The sequence below is a fragment of the Carya illinoinensis genome, chromosome 3 (genome assembly GCF_018687715.1).
Source record: "Carya illinoinensis cultivar Pawnee chromosome 3, C.illinoinensisPawnee_v1, whole genome shotgun sequence".
Lineage (NCBI taxonomy): Eukaryota > Viridiplantae > Streptophyta > Magnoliopsida > Fagales > Juglandaceae > Carya > Carya illinoinensis.
Window position 1 is genome coordinate 46,049,635 of NC_056754.1, and position 19,455 is coordinate 46,069,089.

The following is a 19,455-nucleotide window of genomic DNA, read 5'->3' on the forward strand; positions in this document are numbered from 1 at the left end:
CACGGCCTTCTAGAGGAGTTCTCTCTCTCTCTCTCTCTCTACCATAGTTTGGTTTTGGATGATTATAATTTTGGATACTTATTTATTTATCGGTTGGGAGATTTAAGTGGTGGTTTTGGCAACATTTTGGACAATGGTTTGGTGGTGGTTTGGGTTGTGGTAGAGGTTGAGCTATTGATGTCGAAGGTTGGGTGGGTAAGGAATACGATCCTGTGGGCTAATTAGCCCCCCAAACATACGAACAAGGCCTTATGGGCCCTAGTGTGTGTGAATGCACACATGGATGTATGTTTGTGTGTGAGAGACTGCGCACATGTGTATGCAGGTGTGCATGCATGCATGCATGTGTATCTGCGTGAGTGTGTCTATAAGTGCCTCTATGTGTGTGAGTGCATGTCTGGGTATGTGTGTGTGAGTCTGCAAATGGGGGGCAGGCAAGCAGATGACTGCACTCAGCTGCAAGTGGAGTGGGCTCGAGCTGGGCCCTAGCCTGCCTAGCCGAACCATATATACATATATATTTAGAAAACAAGTTTTTTTAATAAAAAGACGTCATTTTGGGCCAAATTCCTACCTAAAACAACATCAATGTATCTTCGCTTTTGTGTTTTTTTTTTAAATGAAACAACGTCGTATTGTTCTTATTTGGGTTTGTTTAAAATCTTAACCCCTCTCCCATGCAGTGTTTCTCTCTTTTCCCTCTTTCTTTCTTTCCTTTCTGTTTCTCTTCCTTTTGCAGCCTCGATGTGTCAAACCCCCGCCATCCATTGATGTCTCTCACTTCTCCTCTCGCCGTCAACCCCCGCCTCCAAGCCCAAGGTATGTCTCTCTTCCTCTACCAAGTTTGGTTTTAGATGATTTTGGATTTTTTTTTTTTTTTTTTTCGGTTGGTTTTCACTAGTGGTTTGGGCTATGGTAGAGGCTAAGTTGTTCTTGTTGAAGTTTGAGCGAATTGGGAGGAGGGTCGTGGGGTCCAACCCACTGCCAGAATATGCATGCAGGAGATGCTATACTTAAGGGGCCAAACTCTTCCAAGACCAAGGTGGCCCGTGGCCCCCATAGAGGTGAAAATAGAACCCCTAACGTGTGTGTGTGCGCGCGCACACGCACGAGAGTGGGTGTGTAGGTGCGTGCATTTATGTGCATGTGTGTGTACATAAGTGCATATGTGTGCGTATGTGAGTGCATGTTTACATGTGTATGGGTGTGGGTATGAGTGGTGAGTGTATTGTTTCTTATTTATTAATAAAGCTCTCCCACCATCTCTCTCACCATTATAAAAGACTTTTATAATATATTATTTATGAAATCCTTTATATAAGTTAGGCATTTCTCTTATTTAAATTAAATAGGATGAGTTACAAAAGAGAAAAGATATTTACAATTTTAAGAAGATGTGCAAGTCTAATGCATTATAATTAAAAAAAAAAATAGTTTTCCATTAAAAATAGTGCATCATAAATTTATCTTTAAAAAAAAAAAAAAGGATAGAATTTGACTACTCAAAATTATTATATAGCATTATTTATTAAAAAAATAAAATAATTATATTTAAAAATCTTTAATATACTAGATGTACACCATCACAATATTACAGTATATTTTATTTGCTTTAATTTAGAAAATAAAATAATTAGATCAATTAATAATCTATACAGCATGCATGCACCTTTTTAGTCTACATTAATTAATGAGCTTAATTACTGGTCGTAATTGATGATTAATGTCATAATTAATGCAGTTTCGTCACCCATGACTTGAATATTTCGACGTTTTCATTAAAATATTTCGGGATTGGCCTGCGGACTTCTTCTTTTTTTATTAATAAAAAACGCAGGATAGATCAGGTACGTACTTTGAACCTATATATTTTAATTAATAAAATACACTCAGTTTTCACCTCCTAATTAATTAATTACCAAAAATTTTATGTGATGTTTCACCTCAAATGCTGAAAAATTACACAACACTAATTACCACCTATATATCAAAATTCGTAGTGGTTACGTACAATGAAAAAAAAAAAAAAAGGTAAAAACGATCATGAGTGATGTGGCACAATGTTAACAGTCAGATTTTGAGAGAATATAACATTAATATTTTTTTAATAGTTTAAAGTGACGCAATTAATATATATTTTTATTTTCATAATTTGTGTTTTTGTAATTTATGATATAGTTTTTCAAATGCTTATTATATATATATATATATTTAGAAAGAAAAATTTCAAACTCTAAACTTCTATTTTAAAAGTAAAAAATAATATCAATCAGACTACGCGTCTTTTAACTTTTTAAATACTTATAATTAATTAAAAGTCATGTGTATTTTATTCAAACAAAAAGTTGGTACGTAATTACCATGTGGCAGCGTTCTAATTTGTAGAGGCCCTTTTGATTCATCCTAGGCTTAATTCAAACTAGGAAAATTAGAATACCAACATGGGGCATGCAGCTCATTAACGAAATGTAAAACATAAGAGACGATAAAAAAACAAAAAGTCAAGAGATGCATTAATAATGGATGGATGGTCTTGAGTAAAGATTCCCAAGAAAGTTCATGGAAGATGCAGATGATCAGAGAGAGTATGCATAAAGCTTCACGTGGAGTTGTCAAAGGCTTCTGAGTCCTTGACTCGAGGCAGACACATTAATATGAAACTCATTCTTTATTTACTTAGGTAGGAGTTTTCTGGTCCCGGGCCAATACAGTGAAAGGCATTTTATTTTTAAATAGAACAACCTATAGCCATCACATTTGATCTTTCATGGCCTGCCATTATCACCAAGCCCTGCAAATTCTAACTCTGCCATTATAACTTTTTGACAATGCTCAGCCCGAAAATCCTGACCTAAGAAAATGCAGGTAGCTCTACGACTACGTATATATAAGAATCAAAGCAGCTGCAAGTTTCGATAAGGGAAATATATATGAATTATTATATGTAGGAGTCAACATGAATACATACGTACATTTAAAGGGTTTAATTAAAGAAAATAGATAAGTATTTTCTTGCATCAGTGAAAGATGGTGAATAGTGCAGTCGCCGCCAGCCAGACGAATGCTAGTACGTACTCAGCTAGAAGCTATACGGGAAATTAAAATTGTAGAGATTTATCCTCAACAATGAGAGACAGGCCATGATCTTGCCTCTCCTTCAAAACGTGGCCATTTGACTTCGTTATCTGAATTTTCTAATTTATTGTAGAGAGAAATAGACATGCATAATATATATACGAATATCCTACGTCGACTGATGTGTTGTTATTATTATTATTATTATTTTGCTTCTGTATGCTTATGTAATTAATATTGGTACTTTCATTTTTTTATCAGAGATTTCTTGAGTATTATAAAACTTTGGACGTCTCTTTTATTATAAAAAAACGATGACAATAAATTGAAAAAGAGAATATAGAACAAGAAAAGTAATAAACAATCACACATGACACATGATTTACGTGGTTCGAAAAATTGCCTACGTCCACGAAAGCTGCAGAAGATTTTATTATTAAGGAATATCACACTACAATGATGGATCTCAACACAGTACGTCCATTGTGTTCACTCGTACGGCCATATGATGTAAAACATCATATATATATAGTTAAACGGCGAAAAACCCTAAAAATGCATGTTCGCTCAAGCGGCGTGTCGAGCGCGCGTCGAGCGAACTTCCCTTCTGCATCTACTCGAGCTCACTGTCGAACTGATATCGAGCGTTCAACTCTGCCTGACTTCGCTCAAGCGGCCAATGCCTCCGCTCGAGCGAAAGCTTCCTGCTCAACCTCATTGTCAAGTTTACATCGAGCATTTGAATTTGTCTGAATTCGCTCGAGCGGTGTGGACCAGAGTCCACAGTACTCAACAATTCTCCCACTTGGAAAGTGGTACACTCGCTGTATTGCCGTCTTCCTCAAACATGATATCCTCCACCTATGCAACTCACTGCCCCTGTCTTCATGCTAGAAGACTAATTGAAGTTGCGCACAACTTCAGTTTCTCAAGTGTAACACCCTTTGTCAACATATCAGTAGGGTTCTTGCTTCCACAAATCTTCTCAAATAACAATTGTCCGTCATCTAACAATGATCGTATGAAGTGATACCTGATCTGAATGTGCTTGGTCCTGGAATGGAATGCTAGATTCTTGGCAAGGAATATGGCACTCTGACTATCACTGTAGAGAATGCATTTCTGATTCTTCTTACCCAACTCCTCCAAGAAGCCCTGTAGCCATACCATCTCCTTTGCAGTCTCTGACACTGCAATATACTCAGCTTTTGTTGTAGACAAAGAAACTATTTTCTGTAGATTAGAACCCCATGACACTGCAGTACCACCAAGTGTATAAACAAAACATGTGGTACTCTTTCTGCTATCAATATCTCCAGCTAAATCAGCATCAACATAGCCCTGCACCTCCAAGCTCTCTCCAAAGAAACACAAACAGGTTTCTGAGAAACCCTTTAGGTACCTCAAAATCCACTTCACTGCTTCCCAATGTTGCTTTCCTGGATTACTCATGTATCTACTCACAACTCCCACTGCATGGGCAATATCCGGTCTTGTGCAAACCATAGCATACATAAGTGAACCAATAGCTGAGGCATAAGGAACCTTACTCATGTAATCTTGTTCCTCATTTGACTCTGGTGACTGATTCTTACTGAGTCTGAAGTGACTTCCCAAGGGTGTGCCAACTGGTTTGGCCTTGTCCATATTGAACCTGCTGATTACCTTTTCACATACTCAGCCTGTGAGAGTCTCAACGTACCTCTAACTCTATCTCTGACAATTCTCATGCCAAGGATTTGCTTTGCAGCTCCCAAATCCTTCATTGCAAAGTGCTCTAACATCTGCTTTTTCAGATTAGTGATCTCATCAATACTAGCCCCACAATAAGCATGTCATCCACATACAATAGGAGAATAATATAAGAATTGTCAAAATGCCTGACATAGCAGCAGTGATCTGCCTAACATCTAATGTACCCTGCAGTAGGCATGAAGTTATCAAATTTCTTGTACCACTGTCTAGGAGCTTATTTCAGGCCATACAAGCTCTTCTTCAATCTGCAAACTGAACCTTCATTTTCCTATACCACAAACCCCTCAGGTTGGTGCATGTAGATGTCTTCATCAAGGTCTCCATGAAGAAATGATGTCTTCACATCTAACTGCTCAAGAAATAGATCTTCAGTAGCAACCATAGCCAGTACCATCCTGATAGTTGTGATCTTCACCACAAGAGAAAAGATCTCAGAGTAATCAATACCCTGCTTCTGTTGAAAGCCTTTTACAATAAGTCTAGCCTTGTACCTCTTACTGTCATCATACTCAATTTTCACCCAGTACACCCACTTGTTGTGTAATGCTTTCGTCCCTAATGAAAGTTCTATCAACTCCCATGTCTGATTCCCTAACAGGAATCCATCTCATCTTTCATGGCTAGCTCCCACTTGCTAGAATTTTCATCTTGCAAGGTTTCTTCATAACTCTGCGGTTCTCTACCATCTGTTAACAGAATGTAATTCAAAGTAGGTGAGAAACGCTGTGGAGGACGTATAGTCCTAACTGACCTGCGAACTGCAACTATAGGAGTGGACGGTTCTAAAACTGCCTGCAGAATAATAGGAATGGGTGCACTGGACCCACTCTCCCCGTCACTCACATCTCTATACTGCACTGTAACCTCTGGTAGGTCATCCAGTCTTACAAACTCGGACTCCTGAGGAGCTACTATAGAAGCTATATTAAACTTATCCTTGTACATAATTTTCTCATTGAAAATCACATTCCTGCTTCTTATGATTTTCTGACCCTGATCATCCCAAAAACGATAGCTAAATGCCTCGTCTCCATAGCCAATGAAATAACATTTCTTTGACTTAGCCTCAAGTTTACTACGAGCATCAGAATCAATTAGCACATAAGAAAGACAACTAAAAGTTTTAAGGTGAGAAAATTTGACCTCTTTCCAACTCCAAACCTCCTCAGGCAATCCACAATCCAATGGAACTGATGGCCTCTGTTTATCAAGTAGACGGCAGTGTTGACTGCATCTGCCCAGAAAGTGGGTGGTAGTCCAGCGTGCAACCTCATGCTTCTAGCACGCTCATTAATGGTCCTGTTCATATGCTCAACAACTCCATTTTGCTGTGGTGTCCCAGGAAGGGTCTTCTCCATTCTGATACCCAGAGCTGCACAATACTCCTTAAACCCGCCATCGACATACTCACCACCATTGTCAGACCTCAAACATTTCAGTTTCAAGCCTGTATCTGTTTCAACCATGGCTTTCCAAATTTTGAAAATATTAAATATGTCAGCTTTATACTTCAAAAAATAAACTCATACCTTCCTACTATGGTCATCAATGAACGTGACATAGTAGCGAAAACTTCCAAGAGATGCCACTAGGAAAGGACCCCACACATCTATGTGCACAAGATCAAGTCTTCCTGTCTTAGGCGTCCTGTCATTTTTCAAGAAGCTGACCTTCTTTTGTTTCCCCATCACACAACTCTCACACATACTAAGATCAACTGACTTCAGTTCTGGTAGCTTGCCTCTAGACAAAAGTTCTTTCATACCCTTCTGACTCATATGGCCAAGCCTGCAATGCCACAAATCTGTTGTGCTCTCTGCAACAGTAGTGACAATTTTGTCAATCAAACCAGTAGTCATATATAGTGTACCAGTTTTCTTACCCCGAGCTAGTACCAATACCCCTTTTGTGACCTTCCAGGTGCTATCTGAGAACACCACTGAATGACCACACTTATTGAGCTGCCCAACAGAAATGAGGTTCTTCTTCAACTCAGGAATGTGTCTGACCTTTTGCAAGGTCCATTTGTTCTTGCCAGGGAGTGCAATATCAATGTCTCACATCCCCACTACATTCAAGGCCTTACCATCAGCCAAATACACATTCCCAAAATCACCTGCAACATAGTTCCGCATTAGCTCCCGGTGGAAAGATGTATGGAAGGAAGCCCCTGAATCCAGTATCCAGTCATCAACTGGACTATGAACTACAAGCAATAGTGCATCCTGTACTTCTTCAGTTACCACATTAACACTATCATTCTCCATCTTCTTATGGTTTCTGCAATTCTTCTTTATGTGGCCAGCTTTGCCACAATTCCAGCAAGTTGCCTGCTGACCAGACCTCGACTTGCTCTTGCCCCTGTTCTTTGATTTTGATCTTCCTCTATTTGAGTTCCTGTCGTGTGATCTCCCTCGAGAATCAACATTTAGAGCTGAACTCAAACCCGAGGTCTCGCCTGAATCTTTCCTGCGCACCTCCTCAGCCAAAATCAAATCACGAATATCATCATATTTTAATTTAGATTTTCCAGCAGAATTACTAACAGCCATTCTCATGGCTTCCCAACTATTTGGCAGTGAAGCCAATAGTATCAGTGCACGTATCTCATCATCAAATTCAATTTCAACAGACGACAGTTGATTTGTGATAGTATTAAAATCATTCAGATGTTGTGCAACAGAAGTACCATCTGCCATATTCAAATTGAATAACTTTTTCATCAAATATACCTTGTTATTCGCTGACGGCTTTTCATACATACCTGACAAAACTGCCATGAGATCCACAGTCGTCTTCTCCTTGATGACGTTGTGTGCAACGGATCTCGACAGGGTTAATCGAATAACCCCCAGAACCTGTCGATCCAACAGGTTCCAATTAGCATCATCCATCTTCTCCGGTTGCTTCCCCAATAGTGGAAGATGAAGTTTCTTCCCATAGAGGTAGTCCTCTATCTGCATCCTCCAGTATCCAAAATCCGTGTCATCAAACTTCTCAATCCTCGATACCTTCAAATCATTTCCTGCCATCGTTTTTTCTCAGACCCGAACCTTGGCTCTTGATACCAATTGTTGTGAAAAAACAATGACAATGAATTGAAAACGAGAATATGGAACAAGAAAAGCAATAAACAATCACACACGACACAAGATTTACGTAGTTCGACAAATTGCCTACATCCACAGGAGCTGCAGAGAATTTTATTATTGAGGAATATCATACTACAATGATGGATCTCAACACAGTACGTCCACTGTGTTCACTCGTAAGGCCATATGATGTAAAACATCATATATATAGTTAAACGGTGAAAACCCCTAAAAATGCATGTTCGCTAGAGCGGCGTGTCGAGCGCGCGTCGAGCGAACTTCCCTTCCGAATCTGCTCGAGCTCACTGTCGAGCTGACATCGAGCGTTCAACTCTGCCTGACTTTGCTCTAGCGGCCAATGCCTCTGCTCGAGCTCACTGTCGAGCTTACATCGAGCGTTTGAATCTGTCTGAATTCGTTCGAGTGGCCAATGCCTCCGCTCGAGCGGTGTGGACCAGACTCCACAGTACTCAACACCTTTGAATCGGAACATGAACAGTACTGGAATTTCTTATAAAATGCTTTTGTTATATCGTTCATAAAACTTATTCTCTAGGATTCTTTTTTTTTTCTTTCTTTTTTTTTTGTTGTATTAACTCTTTCTTAAAAGGGATCAAACAATAACTGCTGGAACTGTGTGCTGGGAAATGTGGATGATTGCCAAAAACGGAGTTAACTGCAGAAGTATATATTCATGCTGGAACAGGCCGAAGTGATGATATACATACATATATATATATTCGTGAACAAAATCACATCAGTGAACAAACTCATGATGTGATTTGGACATATATAGCCTGAAAATGAGGGCATCATATATGTGGCCATGGAAGCAACCCAAATTTCGGAGACAAACGTATTCTTCACATTTAAGTGATGATACATTATATATTGACGTTCGTGAATGATAAGGATGCTTATATCTGATGACTCTCCAATCGACTTTCTGTTCTCAAAAGTAATCTTTGACAAATATGCACACACAGAGCTAGCTAAGTAGAGAGAGAGAGAGAGAGAGAGAGGGTTTTGTCAGATGGTCACGTATTCTTCATCTTTGAATAGGCAAAGGCCAATGCAACTTTCGTGACCACTGACTAGTCAGAAGCAAGCCAAGATTGCTGGTCTCATCCTTCACATTCATGAATGTTTCATCCCCAAACAATAAAACAAACTTATATTAATTGAACAAATTAATGAGGCTACACCGACGATGTTTTCAAGAACTTTAATTTATGATTAACTTAACCACTAGTAAACCCACATGGCTTGGACTGAGTCAAGCTTCCAAAAGCTGGCTCTTCTTCTTATCCACCTTCGTAACCATTTGTCTGTGATCACTTATGCCTTATTCTCTCTCTCTCTCTCTCTCTCTCTCTCTCCCCCCCCCCGCCCCCCCAAACAACAAAAAAAAAAATAGCTTTTAGCTTTTTTCTTTTCCTGTTCTCAGTGAGTGTTGGCCATGGGAAGAGCTCCATGTTGTGACAAAGATAACGTGAAGAAAGGGCCATGGTGCCCTGAAGAAGATGCTACTTTAAAAGAATATCTCAAGAAACATGGCACTGGTGGAAATTGGATTGCTTTGCCTCGTAAAGCAGGTGATCTCTCCGTTCATGTTATTTTCCCTTCCCTGATCTCTTTCCCACTGAATACGATGATGTTTCTCTTGCTTCTGAGAACTGTTCTTTAAAAACCTATTTCTTGCGTTCATTTTTTCCAGTACTTTCAGAAAAACTGGCGTATAATCGTTCTTTTATTGAGCTTTTAGTAGAAACCCTCTTTGCCTTAAAGCTTGTTCTTCTATGTTTCAGGCCTTAAACGCTGCGGCAAGAGTTGCAGGCTCAGATGGCTGAATTATCTCAGGCCAGACATCAAGCGTGGAGGCTTCACTGAGGAAGACGACAAAATTATCTGCACTCTCTATGGTAGCATTGGAAGCAGGCAAGTCAATTCACTTTCTTTCGAATATTGTGTATTATATTTTTTCCAAAAAAAACAAAATTTAATGCAGTGTTTTATGATATATATATATATTATCTATATATATCTATATTATGTTTCTGGGATTAGATGGTCTGTTATAGCTTCCCAACTGCCGGGTAGAACCGACAATGATATCAAGAACTACTGGAACACCAAGTTGAAGAAAAAACTACTGCCAGGAAATGGTTCATGTCCCAAGAGTGAAGACATGAGCAATGAGACTACAAATGATATCAGTCATCTCAACTTGCAACAGTTTTGGGCTTCAATTCCAACAGCTAAAACGTGTGATTCTGGAAATTCAGCTTGTTTTGATACAAATTCCAATGCATTGCCATATACATCGGAATCAAACGTTCAAAATTATGATTCGAAAGGCCTAGTTCCGGACCCATCTCAGATTATTTCAAGGTCTTTGCAAGTTTCTGGTTTTCACACAAGTGGGAGCGGAAGTGAGAATTACAGTAAAACATCATCTCAGGGCTTGTCGGGTCTTTCAACTTCATCTACTTTGGCTTTGGAGAACAGTTACGGATTGTGGTCCGGCATCAATGGAAGTGTTAAAGAAGACGGAATAATGCATATGGATTTTGGTTGTGAGTCCCATGACGATGAATTTCTTAATGGCTGTTTAGGATTTCAGGAAGATACTAGAGAACTTGCTCCATATTTTGGTAACTCTCCCTAGAATACTTTGTCGGCCGGCTAATATTTCTGAACCTTAACCTACCAGAATGTAGCAAACTGACCATACAAAAAGAATTTAAAACTTAAGATAGCTAGGAGGCTAACTTTTAGAATTTTAGATGCTTTTTCTACAGCGATGCTTTGTTGAAATGTTCAATGTAATTGAAATTCTTGTATATAAAGAAAGTAATGAACACGTGGGATTAAGTTTGAATGTTTTATATTATCTATCTTTATCAATTCAATTTTTTTAAATTCTCATATAAAATATAATAAATAATTCAATTTTTTCAAATTTCAAAACAATAATAATATTAAAAAATAATATTCTAATAATATTTTATTCGACTTTCAATTTTTATCTAAAACCATCTCATTTCATCCCATTATCTAAACTAGGCGACTGATTGACTTTACTTTACTTTTAAGCTTTTTGTCTGCAAAAGAATTTCCTACCATTCTGTTGGCTTCCATCGGAAGTTCAGAGGTAGTGCCCAATGATCAATGTCGGTGATTGAGGAAGCACTCAGATTTCATGCTTTTGCTGTCCACATAGAACTTATTATTGGTAAGATTAAACAAAATTCAAGGTATGAAAATATTTGGGTGCCTGTATCTAAGTTGATGCATTGTAATTTAATTTAAGAGAGTAATAAAAAATTTAGATATATTTATCCCTTCAAATTGGCATCAGAGCGCCCATTTCGACGTATTCAAACTTTTCAAGAAATGGCCTCCAACTTTGTACAACAACAAATTTCAATTCTTTCAAAAGATAATGATGGGACGTGGTCTATATATCCAAATGCGAGTCTTGTTTGGTTCTCAAGATCTGTTGGAGATTGTTAACGATCAATTTAAGGAACCCACGGAGGCGCAAGAAGTCGCGTACATTGTATATGAGAACCGAACTCTTAAAGAGCAAAGAAATAAGGATAAAAAGGCATTGTTCATACCCTTTCAAGGGTTGGATGAGGCTACCTTCAAAAAAGTTACTGCAGCAATGACAAGTAAACAAGCATGGAAGATTCTTGTTTCCATTTTCAAAGGAGATCAGCATGTGAGATGAACGCTCCTACAAACATTACAAGGCAAGTTTGAGGCACTTCACATGAAAGAAGGCAAAATGGTGTCTGATTATTTCTCTTGATGTTTGGTGATCATAATTGTTTTCAAAGAAAAAATGAGAAGATCAATGAGATCCAAGTCACATAAAAGTCCTTCGATCCCTCTTCCTAAATTTGAACATGTAGTTGTAGCTATTGAAGAGTCTAAGGACTTGAAGAAGCTTATAATTGAGGAGTTGACGGGTTCTCTTTATGTACATGAGCAAAGAATGCAAAAGAGTATTAATTCTAGCATGCTAGAGCAAGCACTAGAGTCAAACTGACTCTGAATGATCAAGGCAAATCTAGCCCAATTGAGGACTTGGTAGAGGTTAGGGGTGGGCAGCGGGGGCTCGCCCCCCGCTACCCCGCCCCCGTCCGCCCTGCACCGCACATGGACCCCGCCCCGCATGAAATACACTAAGCGGGGGCGGGGGGCGGGCAGGACTCAATCCCGCCCCGCACTTTATATTTATATTTATAAATATATATTTATATTTTACAAATTATATATATATATATAAATATATATTACAATATATTAAACTTGTTCACAAGAGAGTGAAACTTGTTTATCACAAGATTGCATATGGCATGGGCACCCTAGACCTCTTTTATATAGAACTCTTGTATGGTCTTAGAGTTCTATATAAAAGAGGTCTAGGGTGTCCATGCCATATGCAATCTTGTGATGAACAAGTCTCACTCTCTTGTGACTTTTGTGAACAAGTCTAATAAATTTAAAAATTAGTAATATAATTTTTATGTTATTAGTTTTTAAATTATTATTATACATAAATTTTACGATTTAATTATATAATAATTTGGGTCTAAAAATAATATTTTTAGACACAAAATTTTTTTTTAAGCCCATTGAAACATGGTATTCTTGAAGTGGGCGGGGGGCGAGGCGGATGGGGTGTTCGCCCCACCCCCCCCCCCCCCGGGCACCGGAGCAGGGGGCCCCACCCTCACCTCATGGGGGCGGGGTGCGGGATGAAATTTTCATCCCCCGCATATGCGGGTAGCACCCTTAGTAGAGGTCGGGTACGTCAAAGTCGACTTAGTAGAGGTTGGGTACATTGAAGTCACCAATGACCAGACCAAAGTCAACAAGAAAATAGAAGTTCAAGAGGCCGCCGGCAACAAGGAGGCAACTGAGGAAGAGGAAGATTCACACATGGACATGGAAACATCAAGAACATTCAATGTTATAATTGCAATAAGTTTGGACACTATGCCTCAAATTGTTGGCACAAAGACAACAAACAAGCGAATGTTGCAAAAGCAACAAATGATGCTGGTAGTGACACCACCCTACTTCTCATTCATGATGGTCCAAGTTCACAATGTGAGCCTTGGTACCTCAATTCCAATCTGACATATGTGGACTAATAAAAACCCATGACTTTCGGAGGCAATAAATTTTATTACCTTCGTTGATGATTTTAGCATAAAAACTCGGGTTTATTTTCTTAAAGTCCAATGATTTTACTATATTTAAGAATTTTAAGGATCTTGTTGAAAATGAAAATGGTCAGAAGTCTACAACTCTTTGCTCTAACCGAGGTGGTGAGTATACCTCAAAAGAATTTGAAGAGTATTGCAAGGAAAATGGCATAAAGTATTAGTTTACTACTGCTTACACATCACAGCAAAATGGAGTTGCTGAAAGAAAAAACCATACAATCCTTATCAATGTGACTAGAACTATGCTCAAGAAGAATGGACTGCCAAAAGAATTTTGGACAAAGGCAGTGGCGTGTTTAACTTATCTGCTCAAAAGATGTCCTACCAAAAGTGTCAAGAATATGAAACCCAAATAGGCATGGAGCAATTACAGGCCAAGTGTCATACACTTAAGAATTTTGAGTGCATTGTTTATTCCCAAGTTCCTAAAGCCAAGAGGAAGAAGCTTGATGATCATGGTGAGAAATGTATCTTCATCGGATATAGTGAAGATTCAAAGGTATATAAACTCTACAATTCACGAATAAAAAAATTACTGGTTAGTAGAGATGTTATCTTCAATGAAGAATGAGCATAAAGTTGGAAAGGTGAAGAGATTGCAAAAGAGTGGTACGTGTTGGAGGAGCCGAAAGACATCTCAACCAAAGTTCCACTAAACACTGCACCATCTTCTCAACCCGCCACACCATCCGTACCACATGGGGACTGTACACTCTCTATGGGAGAAGTATTAATAGATCCTCCACAAAACAAAGTAGAGCCAAGATTAGAAGTCTTATGGAAAACTATGAGCAAACAAAAGATGGAGAGACTAATCTTTTGTCTATATGTTGATCATGAGTAGGGTTGTAAATGAACCAGTCTGTTCGATAGCTCGCTCGGTACTCGCTCGGTTAAACTCGAATCGAACTCGACTCGTGAAAAAAAAAAAGTTCATTCGTTAAAGCAGATACTCGCTCAATTTGTAAATGACATATACTCGACAAAACTCGACTCGACTCGACTAAGGTTCATTTATGCTCGAGTCGACTCGTTAGCTCGACTCGATTAAAACTCATTCATATATTAATAAATATATACATACACCTATGCATGTATATATGTATTACCTAATAATATAAGCATACCACTTTTATAATTAAATATATAATATATATTCTAATTACTTATGTCTATATAGTAAATATACTTCATAAGTATATTTTATAATTTGTATAATAATTAGTTAATAAAATTTAATAATTTCATATATATAATAATTAGAACCATATATGAAATAGATATATTCTATCATATTAAGTGTATATATTAATAATATATATAGGCATATAATATATTGTTATTTTGGATAAATATCAACTAGTTAGATATTAATTATTTATAAATTTTTTAAAATTTTATAATTTAATAGAGGTTCTACTTATTAGTTGTATAAATTCAATATTAATTCTTTTTTATTTATTTATTTAATTTATTAATTATTAAATCTTATTCAAAAAAAAAACAATTCAAGCTCGAGCTTGACTTAACTCGAACTCGTTTGTGGGACGAGCTCGAGCTCGAGCTCGAACTCGAGTTGAGATTTTAACTTATTGAATCGAACTCGAACAAAGAATTAAAAAAAATCTTGAGCTTGGGCTCGAGCTCGAGCTCGAGCTCGAGTATTTTGAGTCGAGCTCGAGCTCGGCAAGTCAAAACTCGGCTCGGCTCGGCTCGATTACAGCCCTAAGATTCATGAGTCTCTCACCTTCCCAAGAGGCTGCAGAGGAAGATTGTTGGTGATCAGTAATGGCAGAAGAGATCCATGCTATCCAAAAGAATGAAACTTGGGCACTGACAACACTTCCACCAAACCAAAAGGCTATTGTGTCAAGTGGATGTACAAAATCAAGCGCACTGCAAAAGGAGAAGTTGAACGGTACAAGGTGAGATTAGTAGCTAAAGATTATCTACAAACAAAATTATGGCATTGACTATGAGGATGTTTTTGCGCTAGTTGCAAGACTTGATATGATGAGATTGTTGATCTTACGTGTTGATCATCATAGATGGAAGATATATCAACTTGACGTCAAATATGTCTTCCTCAATGTAATCTTCAAAGAAGAAGTGTATGTACAACAACCAGAATGCTTCGTAAAGAAAGGAGAAGAAAACAAGGTGTATCGCCTAAAGCACGCATTGTATGGCTTAAAACAAGCACCAAGGGCCTAGAATGTGTGTTTTGATAGTTACCTTCATCAGAATGGCTTAACAAATGTCCATATGAGCATGCAATCTATATGAAGAAAAATGGTTATGAATTTCTAATCATTTGCCTTTATTTTGATGATCTTTTATACAAAGGAAATAGTGAGAAGATGATTAAGGAATTTAAGCAATCAATATTTAAGAAGTTCAAGATGACTGGCAATGGGTTGATGCATTGCCAGCATATAGACTTTTTCCTGAATAATAAACACGGGTAGCATATAGACTTTTAGTAGAAAAATAATTATTGTAACGAGTTAGATTGTTTTTTTACCATAAAATAAAGTCATCGCAAAAAATTATTTAATTTGTATCCTTATCTGTGTGGCTTATCTATTTTTAGCGATGAAAATATTAGCCGCAATTAAAATTTAAATACTCAGTGAATTTTACTCGGTGCCAAAACTCACGAAAACAAACCCCCCCCCCCGGCGCCCAAAACTCTAATCCCTCTCATTTCCTCTTTCTCGCCTCCCCCCCACCTATGTCGGCCCCTCCCGTGACCACCCTAGCTAGCCCGCGCTGCCGCCGTTGACCGCACCACGACGCCGTCGCCGAACCCCTTCTCCCTCTCCCCTTCTTTCTCTCCGTCCACCATTGCGCCCTAACCCTTACTCTACTCCCTCTCTATTTCTCTGTTTTCTCCCCCTCCTTGCCGTCGTGCGCCGTCGCAAGCCTAGCCACCAACATCGATTTCCTCTCAGCCGTGCAAGAAGCTCTCTCACATCCACTCAAGTTTCTCCCTCTTCAAGTCCCGATACCCCACGTTCTCCCCCTCATCTCTCTGTTTCTCTCATCTCTATAAGAGCCCCTTGTAGTTTTTCTGATTAACTAAGAGCTTGGTTTTCAGATTTTAATTTTTTGTGTAGATGGTTGGATACCTCAATAATTCCCTCTCGACTTCTCCACGTCGTTGTCGCAACCCGCATTCAAGCCACCGTCATATATATGCTTTCATATGAGATTCATTTTGTGATTTAGGGTATGTATTCGAGATCTATCCTTGGTTGTACGTATTTGAATTTCTTCTTGGTTGCATTGCACTGAGATATGTTCTTACTAACTCAAAATCCTAGTTTTTGTAGGCATTTGTGAGTTTCACTAATCTTTGTTATTTGCAATAGATAGTGGATCTCTATTCTTTGCCATTGATGTGTGAAAATATTTGTGCCATTGATGTATGAAAATTGATGCTAGTGTCTGAAAATATTCCGTATATATAAATATCAAAGTATTTGTGCCATTGATAATAACTTGCACTTGCTATTACAGAGATCAAAGAATGTCCCTGCATGATGTCGTCTGGGCTCCTGTAGCCTCATAGGAAAATTTCATTGTATTATTTTTGGTTTGTATCTAGGTTTTAATTTATCTCATTTTGTGTCCGTTGAAAAAAATTATAATTCAATTGACATATTTGTAAGAATAAAAAATGGAATTAAAAAAGAAACAAAACAAAAAGCTTAGAAAACTTCTCACTTCAGTTGTTTTCCTCATTGCTATGGTTAATTCCTCTGACATTGCAAAGTTACTTGGTATGGGTTTTTGTGTTGTGAGAACTTTTTGCTTTTCCTCTTATGAGAATGAAGCCTTTGTTTTTGGGTGGGGTGAGGTTTTTGACATAATTTGCTTCATAGAATGAGAACTTAACTTGATGAAGTGTATCTCTAGAAACCAAGTTTTACACTAGGACTTGCTAATTTAATCTTTTCTATCATATCTATATTTAAAAAATCATGTTTTTTTTAATGAAGAAATAAAGAAGCCATTGCAATTGCCGAAAATACTAGGCCCGATAGTTTAAAAAAGCTAATCCTTGGATAGACAATTTTCTCTCTATATTGTCAACTTGCATCAATGAAAAACATGGTTGTTTTACTGATAAAAAGGGTTGTTTTTAGAAAATATGAGATAGAGAGGATGGCATGAGCATGGTCATGCAGTGGTAAAGCAGTTTCTAACATTGTTCTGTGACTAAACAATTTTACCCTATATTAGTAATAGCTGAGCACCTTCTGCTGATTAGCAAGGTTTGGGTAGTTGCTTTTGAAATTATATGGATTTGAAGTAACTGTTAGCAATATGGGGTTGTCATTTAACAAGTTTTGGTGCCATTTGTTGGACCAATTAATATAAATAAGTCCTGATGATTGCTTATATTATGATTATTATTGTTGTTATTATTATGATTATTATTATTATTTAGAAGAGGAAATTGGTTGTTTCTACGTACTATGAAGCTAACATACTGGGGTATCCAAACACCTTTATATTAATTGGTACTTAGGCATAATGAATTTGGTACCAATGGTGGACTCACTGCAAAGGAGTTGGCTATGAAATTTGCTATTCTCCAAAAAATCCTATCTTCCAAATTGAGGGTCTGGGTGCCTGATGTTGATGTAAGAGCTTTTTGGTGTACTCACTCTCTCTAGATAAATTGTTTTTAGTCATCAAACTTGTGTTTGGTTTTTTTTTTATGAACTTCTAAACAGGTTTGACATATAGTTGCAATCAATATTGCTATGAAAGTGATTGGGGGCGTTATGTTTGTATTTTACAACTCCTATGCAGCTTTTGTCATGGTTAGAATTTCCTTTAATTTTGTGTTTGTATTCTATACACTTAAATAAATAACCACTGACTTTTGCGTTGCAATTATTGCTGATTTTGCTATATTTTCTGTATTTTTGGGGACCTATTTAGTATAATCCTGTTTAATGGAATATAGTGAAATTATTTATAAAGGTAAATATCTATGTGTACTTTTTTATTGTGGAACAGGTTGGTATAATCAATAATCATGTACCTTCCTACAATGGATGCACGCCAAAGAAAGGAAATAACAGAAGAATTCTTCCACTACCGTCATCAGCCTCATGTACCTTTCTGAATTTCCACACTCACCAAATTCATTTTAAAAACTGCATATGTCACTTATATGTTTGGGAACATGTCTAGAGTTATCACCATACCCCTAAAAAATAATGTCGATACTCAATACTCATAAAAAAAAAAAAAAAAAAAAAAACAAAACAAAACAAATGACTGCAAGTGCCTCATCAATTTAATTATTCACAGGATTGCCCAGATTTAATCTTAGCGAACTAACTGCCAAAATATCTTTGCATTACAAGAATGTGCTTTTGTTTTTCATTTATTTGCATGTAATGCAGGTTCCAAAGAACAAAGACGAGCTTGCAGCTCTCCAAGCAAAGCTGAGGAAGCATTTCCCTGTTGATGCGTACAATAAATGTCGATGAGAACTGGACCCAAACGGCATCCTTTCTAATAACAAGCTGGACAAGTTGTTCCTATTACTAGTTACCATTTGAGAAGCATCCTTTCTTGGTTAATTATTCATCTATAACCTTGTTTTTATTAATTAATTTCCAATGCCTCTGATTTTTTCTTTCTGTTTGTCTGGCCACTGCTGTGAGGATTTTTAGCACCCATGTATTGATTGTATATTAATAAGTGAAAGTCAATAAATTCAGCCAAGTATTTGTTGCTACGAAATGTATTATGTGAGATTTTATTTTGGTATGTATATTATTATAATGGATGCATATATTCCTTCATTTTGAGATGCATAGTAACATACATGATTATTTTGTTTTATTTTAAAATCTATATTACTATGATTGATGTGTATATTAGCTTATTTTGAGATGCATATGAATATTATCTGTAAATGGTTTTATTTTGTTATGTATATAGTTCATATATATTATCAGGTTATGACCATAATTGCTCCCCAATTCAACTGATAATATCCTTTTATCCTTTTGCTAAAGTGCTTACTCGCGGTTGAAGGAGTGTTCATTGGAATATGTGTTCATTGTAGTAGTGTTCATTAGAATGTGTTCATTGCAGTTGTGTTCATTAAGAATGATATTACAATAGTGTTCATTTTTTGCTAATTTCTTTTTTATAGATAAATGCTGAACTTTAGTTGTTTGTAGGTCAAGCTGATTAGACACCCATTATTTTACAGGTAATTTGGCTTCATTTGTGTTGATGTTTGAGCATGGAATGAA

At 37.3% G+C, this 19,455-nt stretch overlaps 1 protein-coding gene across 1 annotated transcript; it reads left to right on the top strand.

The window, feature by feature from the left end:
• Positions 1 to 9,306: 9,306 nt before the first annotated feature.
• On the top strand, positions 9,307 to 10,652 carry LOC122305704 (transcription factor MYB87-like). The gene is made up of 3 exons (XM_043118267.1): positions 9,307 to 9,517; positions 9,731 to 9,860; positions 9,990 to 10,652. The coding sequence occupies exons 1-3, from the start codon at positions 9,382 to 9,384 to the stop codon at positions 10,588 to 10,590; spliced, it is 867 nt and encodes a 288-aa protein (XP_042974201.1). The 5' UTR covers positions 9,307 to 9,381; the 3' UTR covers positions 10,591 to 10,652.
• Positions 10,653 to 19,455: the final 8,803 nt, after the last annotated feature.

Coding starts and splice junctions, on each gene's coding strand:
- LOC122305704 (XM_043118267.1), top strand. CDS start 9,382: ATGGGAAGAGCTCCATGTTGTGACAAAGATAACGTGAAGAAAGGGCCA. Junction 9,518..9,730: donor TGCTTTGCCTCGTAAAGCAG/GTGATCTCTCCG, acceptor TCTATGTTTCAG/GCCTTAAACGCTGCGGCAAG. Junction 9,861..9,989: donor TATGGTAGCATTGGAAGCAG/GCAAGTCAATTC, acceptor TTCTGGGATTAG/ATGGTCTGTTATAGCTTCCC.